Source organism: Haliotis rufescens, unplaced genomic scaffold (genome assembly GCF_023055435.1).
Source record: "Haliotis rufescens isolate VD_foot unplaced genomic scaffold, xgHalRufe1.0.p SCAF_50, whole genome shotgun sequence".
NCBI lineage: Eukaryota > Metazoa > Mollusca > Gastropoda > Lepetellida > Haliotidae > Haliotis > Haliotis rufescens.
The window spans coordinates 2,636,113-2,649,394 of NW_025964224.1; the positions used below are offsets into that span (position 1 = coordinate 2,636,113).

Genomic DNA, 13,282 nt, shown 5'->3' on the forward strand with positions numbered 1-13,282 from the left:
TCCTTATCACGACGAGCCTTGTCTTTATAGTATCTCTTGAAAACAAACATGTGACTGACTGGAACTGGGTTGCTGTTGAGAGTCGAGTCTGGTTCTACAGGATTCAGCTTTACGACTGTCGTCGGTCTATGTTAATGCGATGGTCACCCGCCACATACTACCCATACTCAGCAGCCATAGTGGCCTCCCGATCCCCATTGTACGAACTTTACGACATGTATGCTGTACTGGGGTCCATATCTTAACCTTCACGGAAATACTAAGAGAAGCTCGTAACCCAAATAGCAGTGCATTTAAGATCCTCCTTGGGGTAGAGTAATGAGAAATTACACACTCCGTTTAGTATAATACACATAATCTAGACCTACGAGGTTCTGACGGTCACCAAAATATGTAACTAATTTGAAATTTAGATCATAATTAAATATTAAACCCAAATGCCTAGCTTTTTACGTTTGTTGATATACGGTACATCGAAACTGGCCGATTAGCAGGGCAAACTTGCAGTTTCAGCAAGGCTGCCATTTCAGATGAAAAAGACATCCTTGTATCAGGAATGCGGAGAGTAAATTCCCTCTTGTCAGGGAAATATAGTGTTGTGAGGAGAGCTCTTGAACAAGTAATTCCGACATCATCTCACAATTCACCAAACTGAAGAATCTTAAACTTGTGTCGCTTTTACAGCCCCACCATACGGTGTATTTTTTTAATAAGAATTTATGTCTTACTATTTTACTTAACACAAATAAGATCTGTTCTATAATGCAGGCACGTGACGATCATGATGAAAATAAGGTCGTGATGCTATCGCAACTTGCCCTTGGGCACGCCAGAAACCTATGACTGTGGGTTCGAATCCCGGTTCGCCCCAATTATGTTTCTAGGTTTGTCAGCACCATATCTGTGCTCGTGGGTTTCACCGAAGTGGTAAACGGCTAAGATCTGCATCACTTCGGGCTTTCCTCCGCATTAACCTTACGCGCCGTGATATAACTGGAATATTGTTCAAAGTGCCGTTAAACCCAACTAAACACAACTAACTCACCCACTCACTCACTCTATCGCAACTGAAGTGATGACAAGCAGCTTCATTATCCCATCATCATCATCATCATCATCATCATCATCATTATTACATTTCACCGCCTTCGTGGTCGAGTGGATAGAGCGTATGCCCGGAGAGTGGAAGGTTGGTGATTCGATTCCCGGCAGCGTTATAGGTTTAAAAATGGTACTTATTGTTACCTTGCCTGACTCGGCATTCAGGGGCTAAACAAGGACTGGTCGGCTCGGAGTCAGAAAACTGTGTCTGAGTGGGTATCCATGGCATACCAGCATGTTATTTTAGTTGGCTATGGCCATACAACTGACACGTCGACAGTACGAGCACGCACGCGCAGGCACGCACACACACACACATACACATGTATGCATGCACGTCGCAATATTTAAGCAATCATCTAAAACGCGACGTTACACCCCATTTCATCTTACTCATATCATTACGTTTAACAAGTTTTAATTATTTTTTAACAACTCGTGAAACACACGAGCGTTAAAAACCACATCATGTAAGGTTTGCGTAGGTACATATCCTGTCTGTGATCAATATTTATGATGTCATATCTTGACACAGTCACCAGGTGCGTGTTTGTTTCAGAGTCGTTCTTCCCTGAGGGTGCGCTCCTGGAGTGCGAGGTATATAAATGATGTATCACTCCAGCCCCAATGCTTGAAGACCCCGACTTGTGGAGCTAACGGACCATTGCTCGCTGCTGTGTGGAGCTATGCGTAAATTGTTCTCGTATGCGCACGCGCTATATACTTGAGTCTTCGTCTCGTGACTTGGACAACATTGTCACATGGTTGAAGTGCAGCGGAAGTCTTCAATAAAGCTGGAAATATCCATCCGTCGAGTGGTGTCAGTTTGCCAACAACTCAACAAGTGTCAGTTTCAGTATCAAGGTCCGTTGTTGTGGAACTGAACCCTCTCGGGAAATCTACATTGTTGTATAACAGTCAATGAGAATGTCGTCTGCTCAGTAACAAGGCCTGTGTAGGCTTCTCTGACGGACCAAGGACTAAAAATAGATTTAGCTCTGTACAAACACATGTGCAGCTGAAAGTATGTTGATATGCTTCAGCGCCCCGCGGTGACGACGCTAGGCAGACGACATTTTCTCGCAGGTAGGTGGCAGAAGTACGAACTTGTTTTTAGCATGAAATCCTTGTAGTTCAAACCGGTTTCAGATCAATGCGGCGATGAAACAACTTCCGTCAGGTTAACTACCTGTTTCCCTTGATGAATAGCTTTTCTAACTGAACACTTTTAGTACCTAGTAAGAGGCAGCGATTACTTGGCCATAAACGTTTGGATGTACACGATTGATGCAGTAGTTTGTAAGTATATTCGACACTACTTTATCATGTAAAAAGCTGGATAGTTTAAATATTCGACCTCAATTCTAGCGTTGTCACACATTTGGAAATATAATGACCGAATAATGTTATACTTACAAAGAAATATATGGTAAACCGTATTCGTTTGTTTGTTGTTTTACGCCGCACTCAGCAATATGCCAACAATATGACGGCGGTCTGTAAATAATTGAGTCTGGGTCAAACAATCCATTGATTGACATCATGAGCATCGGTACACGCAATTAGGATACGATGACATGCATCAACCATGTCAGCGAGCCTGACCACCCGATCCCGTTGGTCGCCTCTTACGACAAGCATGGGTTGCTGAAGACCTATCTTTACTGGACATAAGCCTTATACTTTCCATGTAGATAGATTTATGCTATCTGACTTTACGTTCAATATTATTAATAATTCAGTAGTGAACAATATTAATATCATTTCTTTGTTTCACAGTAAATACATTTTTAAAAATATAATTGGAAACCATGAAAAGGATTGTATGTGTAAACGCTTCACCCATATACCGTTACTTCTCTGTGTTGTTTTGCTTTGGACACAGCAATCTGAGACTTATCTCACTCTATCAAAACAGGAAAAGGGTCATTAGGTGTAACTTGCATGAACATAATTGTTTATTTCCTTAGATCCCATTGGGCAGAATTTCGCACGGTTACTTACATTGAGGCCTTGTCCAACAGTAAAGCGCGTGAAACAGTTCCATTGTGTATTACTGTACTTTCGACACAGACGTATTCACCTCGCAACAAGACCACAAGTACATGTTTCAAATGTTCTGTACCAGACTACACTGATGGGCGTATACACAAGTGGTATTGTTGAACAATGCTTAGCTCAGTGATTGTTTATAAGTATACAGACTTATATTCTCGTCCTATGTACCAACGGTAACTGTATCTCCGTTTAAATGTGTCCAGGTTTTAAAAATAAGATAAAAACTGCAATATCACAACCATACAGAAAATAACTCTAATTTTAAATTTGGTAAACATGTCAAATTATGCCAACGAACAGATCTAGCAACGCGTGCTTTGGGATTTCTAACAAAGTAAATAAACAATGACATGGGCCGTGACAAAACTCCTTTGTGGGGCGAAAACATAAATTGCGGGATTAAAACGAAATGCTTGAGTCACGAATGCCGACAATTAATCCTCCCCTGACTGGGAAATGTATTGTGTTGAAAGGATAATATCTCACAAATCCCCTCGCAATTCGTCCCACTGAAGGAATTTATTATTATTGTTACCTTTATATGTTCTTTTCCCCAAACGTAGTTAATATTATAATATATTTTACTACAAAACAGTTTATCTGAACACATACCAATTATATCTCTAACACTGATATATACTGCAACGCGCGTCATTAATATGACGCTGTATATTTGTATAGTTTCCTTACTATGACAAGTTTATTAGTTAATAGTTCATCTCTAAGACGTTTTAACGCCAGGTATGCTTGGGTACTTAATACCCGCGGTGACGAAGCGGTCACAAGGTGCGCCTCGATCATACCACCAAGGTTCATTTCCTTGTTTAAGTATCAGAAGTGTTTAACAGAAATGCAGTAAGTGATAAAGCAAGTGTGTATATGATGTCAGCGTATTCGTGAATACACGAGGTGTGCTTTGTTTACATTGTTAATGTTTTTTAAGTGAGCCTTGTATGTCTTCCTGTCGAAATATTATTCATTCTAAAATATGTTGGGTTTTTTCATTTAGGATAGTGGTAGGGGCAGCGTGAAACCGATGTTTAACGGGTCAAATTCGGTCGACCATATGTCATCTGAATGAGAAAAACATAATTTAACTAGATTTATATAATACAGGTCTGAAGAAGTTTTTATTGATTCACGCGATCTTGATAAAATACGATGTATCCTGCCTTGAAGGGAAATAAATTTCTCAGCGGGAGAATAAATCCCTTAAATCCCGCCTCGAAGAAAACAGGCTGCGCGTGGATTTCACAGCGGGAGAATAAATCCCTTATACACAGCTTCGAAGCAAAGATCCGCACGCATTTTCCGAGTCAGTGACATAGAACAAGTTAACCTCAGCTTAATTAAACAGCTATTTTCTATCAATTTTGAATTTGTTTTATTGCTTTTACAATATCCCATTAAAACATGTCGGTAAGATAAATTCGTTGAAGCAGGATCACTCGGGGTACATTGGGTTTTTATGCCTCCATCGTTGGGTTTAATACCACTCGCCTCCGGTGGTGACATTAGGACAGAATGGGGCACATGAGATCTATTGTCCATAATTTATTAAATTATTTGTTTTTCAGGTATACGGAAGACTTGGATTAAAGTCATTTCTCATGGAAAACAAGAACGCCAGTCGTACGCGGCCGGAAACGAAGGTGAAGGTCAAAAGTTGAAAAAGAAACTTTGAAGAAGTGTCAGCAGTCTCGTTCCAACGACCAACATGAAACCTGTTTTGCTTGGCAGTATTATTGCCTGTCATATGATCTCGGTCTTGGCAGTGAAGCTCTCGCTTGGAGCCACCGGTGCCAGAGGCAATCACGCCATCCATCATCGATCAAATGCCGTTACTGGAAAAACAGTTTTACTAAGAAACGGAGAATATTTATCCTTTTACTTGTGTCTGAGACAAGATACGTCCCTCCGCATCAGCAACGTCAGATATTCCAACGACGGCGGCCCTGACCTTGTTTCCTTAACTATCGACAACGTGGACGCCGGATCCTTCTTAACCGGGAACAGATCCGATTGGGGGAAGCTCTGGAATGTGTTCCATATATCGGGGCCGGTTGGGAGACAGTGGGTTTTCAGGGAGGGTTTGCATGTCTTGTCCCTTCTCGCAAAGGCCGCCAATGGGATTGAGATTGATTATGTTGAGGTGGAGCTTTCAGATCAGACCATAACCCATGATATATTGACCTGCGCACTTATGTGTTCGAACGTTCTACCACCCGTTCCCCCAGTAAACCCGAATGTGCTGGAGAACGCTACCCTCTTACAGACCAGCTATCCAACGAAGTGCGCAGAAGAAGATAACGTCAAGATACCAGTGTTCCTGAAAAACGTCGTATCTTACACATTGACGGCAACGTTGCCAGATTACAAGACGTTCATCAACGATCGTCATCCCAACACAACGGGGTGTGTATCTCTGCCTTCCGTGTACTGGAAGATTTCCCATTTCGTGATTCCACAACCCCTCAGTCGGGCCACGTTCGCCGGAGTTAGGATGGACTTCTTATTTGGTAGGAACAAACCCTTCACCTCTCAGGTACTGCAGATAGTGTTCAGACTTAAAGGCCGATCAAAAGGCTACATAGATGCTGATATTGGGTCTAAAGCAACGATCAGGATCCAGCCTGTCAAGTCGAAAGTGACAATGAGAGTGTTGTACCAAGGACGGGCTAAGAAGGTCTTGGGACTGGTCGATGAGGTATTCAAACCAGGGGAGACAACTAAGGAGTGGCACATTCCTGATTTTTCGTGGACGGAATATGATGACAATGTTCTTCTTGTTTCCATAGTAACATCTGAAATAAGCTCTCTGACAATTGATTACGTGCAACTTGAGCGACGGTACATGAGGCCGGATCGGCCATTTTCAATTTTCAGGTCAGATAATCTAATAATTGAGGGTATAGACGTTGACTTCTGGTGGCGGGCACCAGAGACAATGAAAGTCCACCGCTTGGACAATGGGAAGGTTTTTAACAAGGTGGACTACTTCCGAATTTCACGTCCAGTTCCGTGGACAACAGGCTTTGCACAGATATTTGTTTTATATCAAGATGGAAACATCCGACTCTTAGAACTTCCTCCACCAGGGCTGGACTGGATACCATTTGGTACCTCTGTCATTGTGGGACAGTCTGACGCGGACGCCTTCAGACCTTCCTCCCCTATTGTCAGAATGGACCTGGCCCCTGTCAATCTGACTATGACCTTATATTATGCTGATGGGGGGTCAGCAAGGCTAGATCTCAAAACAACTATCCCGGAAACATCGTTGAAGGTGTCCAGCCTCATTTTCAAGAAAGACACTACACGGTACCCGTTTGCCAACTTCCGGTCCATGCATGTCAAGGACGGTAACTCTGATTCGGACAGTGTCCTGGTCGACGGGAAGACTGCTTTTCACGTCATGCACGGGTGGACGTCTTTAACGGGGAGGTCGTTCTTGTTGTTCCGACGCTGTCAGTCGAAGCATCTCACTCTGAGTCCTGACATACGACTGGACATTGACCAGACCACATCTTCACAGTCTAGTCAGGTCATGAACAGCCAACTGTGGTCTGAATTTGTAGAATGGAGGCGACTAATGGGGTTCCAATGACTGTAATGACATCACTTTTCATCATGTCATTTATGAAACTACAGTATGTGTTGTCCATGCATCTTTCAAAGAGTATCTTGTCACTTATTGTAAGCCCTAGCAGGTCAATCAAAAGTACATTCAATCAGTATCTGGTCACTTATTGTAAGCCCTAGCAGGTCAATCAAAAGTACATTCAAAGAGTATCTGGTCGCTTATTGTAAGCCCTAAAAAGTCCATCAAAAGTACATTCAAAGAGTATCTGGTCGCTTATTGTAAGCCCTAGCAGTTCAATCAAAAGTACATTCATTTATATTTTTTTAAATGATATCTTTCCCGAAAATGCTCCGAAATATCTTCTGTCCTTTTTTGACGGAGATACATACATTTACACTGGAGATGCTGGATGTGCAGAAATGAAAAGGATTGGTTGGCTCCACTTTTGCAGAGAAAAATTTAGATCTTGAGAAACAAGCTGAAAAATATAAAACAACGTACACATGAATCATCTTAAAGTGTGTGTGTGTGTGTGTGTGTGTGTGTGTGTGTGTGTGTGGCTGGGGGCTTTAATTTCATCACAAATGACTACAAGAAGCTCGACCCCCTTAAACATAAACTTCCCTCACTATTACTTAGAGACAACCATGGGAAACAAAGTTTTCTAACTAAATCTAGAGTAAGCTGGATGTACCACGTGATTTCCCCTTGACCTGAGGATGTCCGCAGTTGCCTTTGTGTGGTCTATTTATGTAAATGTTTCACGGACGATTGTGTCTCATGACTGCCATTGCCCTGTCGGATTGTGGTTACATGTTTTGTTTGGGGTTTATGTCCGTTTGCCTCATAAAGTGTCTGTAGTAACTTGTAAATTGAAATATATCCCTTTTCCCTGCGTTGTGTCAAACCCGTGTAGCACCAGCATGCCTGAAGTCATGTATTCGGTGTCTTGTTACGAACATGCAAAGTGTTGTGTTTTGTGCATATATTCTAAATTCATATTCAGAAGACGACAAAAAATTCAAATTGTAATTTTTCTTTGCTATAGTTGGAAAATTATTTTGAAATAAGATGGTAAAGTATCGAATCTGTGTGGAAATCTGATTTATTGAAACTGCGAGACCATTGACACCCGGGCAACGATATCGTAATGTTAATGTAATCCATGAGTCTCAACACGTTCAATATGAATGACAGAGATTGTACGGAACACTGGCAGCTGTTCGTCTATTACTCATTTCCAGCACAGATGTTTATCCTGTAAAGGGAATGTCATTTGGGCGGCTGTTATAAATAAATGCACGATTTGTTATATATTGTGTATATCTTGGGTGAACCGGTGCGTTCAAAATCTTTAACTTTTACTGTGTGTATTTTTATATTTTACTGTATACATATTTTCAAAATAAATTTAAATCGATGTTTGTAATGTTGTCATAATTCTCTCGGCGTATGTAATGAATGTTTCATGTTAATGCGACGCACTGTCACTTGAGAATGTTCAAAGGGGGACAACTGCAGCATCAAGTACAATGACAACAAAACCACAAGCACGTTTTTCGACAAAAGCATAAGTCAGTTGGTCTTTCAGTCGACCAAATCTAAAAGAATTATGTTCAAAACCCAAATAAAAAAGTAGCCTAATTTCTTTTCTCAATAACCTGGTGAGGTCAGGTGAAATGGGGTTTAACGTCGCGTCCAAGATTATTGCACTTATATAGCGATGTGCGTGCGTGTGTGTGTGTGTGTGTGTGTATGTGTGTGTGTGTGTGGCTATTACCAGCCCACATGTCGCTGTTTAACATGAATACCTCACTCAGACACTATACTGACTCCGAGCCGACCAGTTCTTGTTTTAGCCCCTTAAAGCCTAGCGCCAGACAGGGGAACAACAAGTACCATATTTTAACGGATTTTGGTATGACGCGGCCAGGGATCGAAACCCGGACCTTCCGCTCTCCGGGCAGTCCAATAATCTGGTGCATTATGAGCGTTGTACGTCAATATTTCAGACAACGATATCACACAAACATTATTATGCGTCACTTTAAACCTATTTACTCGAAAGGCAATGACCTTTTACATCAGTTAATGTTATGGGAGAATTTTCCTGCACTATAATTTTATGAGTTTGCCATCAGTTATCATTCCGACACACATTCCCCGCTACAAAGGCCCTGTGACATCCATAGAGCTGTGAGGAGTGGTCGGGGCAGAACACTCACCTGTTTTGTACACCACAGTTAGATAAGACATACCTATAGCGTCTCAATCACCTGGGGGGAAACGTGAGTCTGGGACTTCTGGTTGGTAGATTGATTGAAGAGAAGACTTAATTTAAACAGTTAATCATAATCATCAGTGATCTGACAGCTGGTCATTGAAAACAGCAAATGTTTGTTTAATTAAACGTTTTAGATCGGGGAGGGGGTGTGAGCGTTAGAGCAGTGTGTATACTCAAGTCACAAATTCGCTGAGTTTGCGTCCCTCGGGCACGCCAGAAACCTATGATTGTGGGTTCGAATCTCGGTTCGCCCCCATTATGTGTCTAGTTTTGTCAGCACCATACCCGTGCTCGTAGGTTTGACCAAAGTGGTAAATGTCTGAGATGACTGCATGACTCCGGGCTTTCCTCCCACATTAAACTGACACGCTGTGATGTAACTGGAATACTCTTAAAACCGGCGTTAAACCCAACTCACCTCACTCTTATATCTAACTTAGCACATTATTTCCCTCGCTCGCGAGGGTAATTTGATTGGACGGCTTTTTTAGCGTCGTGATCTTCCAATCGTAGCGAGTGGGTCAGGGTACTCAATCAAATAGAGTCGAGATTTAATATACTTCATCATCGAGGACCCTTGAGTCATTATTCTTTTGTGCATTATACAATAAATCACATAATAGTTATTTCCTCTAAATTTCATAAGTTACTCTCTGACCCAATCAAACATTTAGCAGATATATAGTAGACATGTAGAGAAATACAAACGCCATAATCATGACCCACCGATGGCCCAGGTGAGGGAGGTGGGTGTGGGGGTGGGGTTGGGCGTGGGGGTGCTGCCCCAGCCCACTAATTCATCAGACTTTCTGTCTGCCTGTGTCTGATATGCAGTCCCAGAAGTAGGTGTTCTGTTGATGTACGTGACTTGTGCGCCACCTCTGAATCCTTGATCCACACCTGACATATTCTAACCATGGGGACATTCTCTTTGAGACGCTCTCAGCATACGGGGATAATCCCACCTTATTAACATCTTCCATCAGAAAAAGAACATCTAAAGTGATAATATTTCAGTCTTATCCACTGAAAAATATAATATTATGGAGCGACTGAGTGAATAACTCTTTCTTAACGCATTCGTCACCACATAAGTTCACAAACTAAAATGGGCGTGAGTGAACAGGTTAAGTGACAAAACTGATAGACACCCCCCCCCCCCCCCCCCCCCCCCCCCCTCTCTCTCTCTCTCTCTCTCTCTCTCTCTCTCTCCCTCTCTCTAAAATCATGAGATCGTTATCAGAATCTGTTCATTTTACATAATATATCTAGGTTGTGGGTCATGTTCAAACGAGATATACTACAATATACTTCTGAATAAAAACTACAGTCTATGCGTTTCGTCCTGCTCCGATTCCATGAGTTGGGGTAATTACGACCCGTGAAGATCCGGTATAGAATAGGTTTTCAGGAACCCATGCTTGCCGTAAAAAGCGACTATGCTTGTCGTAAGAGGCGACTAACGGGATCGGGTGGTCAGGCTCGCTGACTTGGTTGATAGATGTCATCGTATCCAAATGCGTGGATCGATGCTCATGATGTCAATCACTGGACTGTATGGTCCAGACTCGATTATTTACAGACCGCCGTCATCTAGCTGGAAAATTGTTGAGTGCAGCGTTAAACAACAAAGAAAAATGAATAACGGAAATTTTGACAAAGTGCAAGGATGAGCCTGATGTCTATCTTTTCTCTGACGCCCGTCTACTCTGTCATCTATCTACTCTCTGTCATCTGTCTACTCCTTCTCATCCGTCTACTCCCTGTCATCCGCCTACTCTCCGTCATCCGTCTACTCCCTGTCACCTGTCTACTCCCTGTCATCCGTCTACTCCCTGTCGTCTATCTACTCTCTGTCATTTATCTACTCTCTGTCATCCGTCTACTCCTTCTCATCCGGCTACTCCCTGTCAGCTGCCTACTCCCTGTCACCTGTCTACTCCCTGTCATCCGTCTACTCCCTGTCATCTATCTACTCTCTGTCATCTATCTACTCTCTGTCATCCGTCTACTCCTTCTCATCCGTCTACTCCCAGTCACCTGCCTACTCCCTGTCACCTGTCTACTCCCTGTCATCCGTCTACTCCCTGTCATCTGTCTACTCCCTTTCATCTGTCTACTCCCTGTAATCCGTCTACTCCTTCTCATCCGTCTACTCCCTGTCATCTATCTACTCTCTGTCATCTATCTACTCCCTGTAATCCGTCTACTCCCTGTTATCCGTCTACTCTCTGTCATCCGTTTACTCCTTCTCATCCGGCTACTCCCTGTCACCTGTCTACTCCCTGTCATCCGTCTACTCCCGGTCATCTGTCTACTCCCTGTCATCTGTCTACTCCCTGTCATCCGTCCACTCCCTGTAATCCGTCCATTCCCTGTCACCTGTCTACTCCCTGTCACCTGTCTGCTCCCTGTCATCTATCTACTCTCTGTCATCCGTCCACTCTCTGTCATCCGTCTACTCCCTGTCATCCGTCTACTCTCTGACATCCGTCTACTCCCTGTAATCCGTCTTCTCTCTGTCATCCGTCTACTCCCTGTCATCCGTCTACTCCCTGTCACCTGTCTACTCCCTGCCATCCGTCTACTCCCTGTCATCCGTCTACTCCCTGTCATCTATCTACTCTCTGTCATCTATCTACTCCCTGTCATCCGTCTACTCCCTGTCATCTGTCTACTCCCTGTAATCCGTCTTCTCTCTGTCATCCGTCTACTCCCTGTCATCCGTCTACTCCCTGTCATCCATCTACTCCCTGTCATCTATCTACTCTCTGTCATCTATCTACTCCCTGTCATCCGTCTACTCCCTGTCATCTATCTACTCTCTGTCATCTATCTACTCCCTGTCATCCGTCTACTCCCTGTAATCCGTCTACTCCCTGTAATCCGTCTACTCTCTGTAATCCGTCTACTTCTTCTCATCCGTCTACTCTCTGTCATCCGTCTACTCTCTGTCATCCGCCTACCCTCTGACATCCGTCTACTCCCTGTCATCTGTCTACTCTCTGTCATCCGTCTACTCTCTGTAATCCGTCTACTCCCTGTCATCCGTCTACTCCCTGCCATCCGTCCACTCTCTGTCATCCATCTACTCCCTGTCATCAGTCTACTTCTACATCCGTCTACTCCCTGCCATCCGTCTACTCTCTGTCATCCGTCTACTCTCTGTCATCCGCCTACCCTCTGACATCCGTCTACTCCCTGTCATCTGTCTACTCTCTGTCATCCGTCTACTCTCTGTAATCCGTCTACTCCCTGTCATCCGTCTACTCCCTGCCATCCGTCCACTCTCTGTCATCCGTCTACTCCCTGTCATCAGTCTACTTCTACATCCGTCTACTCCCTGCCATCCGTCTACTCCCTGTCATCCGTCTACTCCCTGTCATCTGTCTACTCTCTGTCATCCGTCTACTGTATATGATCTGTCTATTATCTGCCTGCTGTTACGAGCACATATAATGACAAGTAAGTAACTATATACGCGTAAGACATCTTAGCGTGATGTCCTTTTTCCTTGAGCAAGTGACGTCTGAACTTGTGAGTTTTGTGAAAACATCTGTGCTTCTAAGACGACGAATCTACTACGTACACAGGACAATGATTGGAAGCGCATATACGAAGGCCCGCCATAAGAAACTTCTCGATCGCGATCAAGATTATCTCTACGTGGACTGTCTCCAGTTGAATGTTTGATCACTCGACGTGGAATCCAAGAGGTCAGAGGTCACACTTACAATGTGATAATAGTCCCCCGATGTGTCAACGGATGTTATATGACCGCAGTAAGTTGGTTTTTGTACAATTGCGATTCTTAACTGAATATGTCTGAGAAATATATTGTGGAAAATATTTAAAACTGAGAACTACTTGTCAGTTGTTGGGTCGTTTTTTTAATTTAATTTTAAGATTGCAGCTAAAATAATTGAGAAGAGTTGGATGTTATAAAGACATTCTAAAGGAAACATTTTTTTTATATCAGAAAGGTTCAATATATTTTCAAGAAGAATAGGCGAAGGCGACTGTGCCTTTCTGTACTGTTAGACGCGGGTAGAATATAAGGTATCGTTCTTGTGATCATACGATGATATGGATTGTCAGTTGGGCGCGGGATATTTGTATGGGTATTCTAAGACCTATGTCCTTCACAGACACTGCACATATACGTGATTGAAGTGGACGTAAAATCCCCAGAGAACTCCTGCAATTCGCCGTGCTTGCAATATCGCGCGGGATATAAACTACATATTCTGAAATCG

At 43.1% G+C, this 13,282-nt stretch overlaps 1 protein-coding gene across 3 annotated transcripts; it reads left to right on the forward strand.

Moving 5' to 3' along the window:
- Positions 1–1,772: 1,772 nt before the first annotated feature.
- LOC124120945 lies at positions 1,773–8,164 on the forward strand. 3 transcript variants are annotated; one of them, XM_046483862.2, is made up of 2 exons: positions 1,773–2,200; positions 4,737–8,164. In XM_046483862.2, the coding sequence occupies exon 2, from the start codon at positions 4,877–4,879 to the stop codon at positions 6,764–6,766; it is 1,890 nt and encodes a 629-aa protein (XP_046339818.2). In that variant the 5' UTR covers positions 1,773–2,200; positions 4,737–4,876; the 3' UTR covers positions 6,767–8,164. The 3 variants fall into 3 exon arrangements, with proteins under 3 accessions (XP_046339818.2, XP_046339817.2, XP_046339819.2); XM_046483861.2 differs by having other exon boundaries at positions 1,773–2,187; XM_046483863.2 differs by lacking the exon at positions 1,773–2,200 and adding an exon at positions 2,261–2,400.
- The last annotated feature ends 5,118 nt before the right edge of the window (positions 8,165–13,282 follow it).

Coding starts and splice junctions, on each gene's coding strand:
- LOC124120945 (XM_046483862.2), top strand. CDS start 4,877: ATGAAACCTGTTTTGCTTGGCAGTATTATTGCCTGTCATATGATCTCG.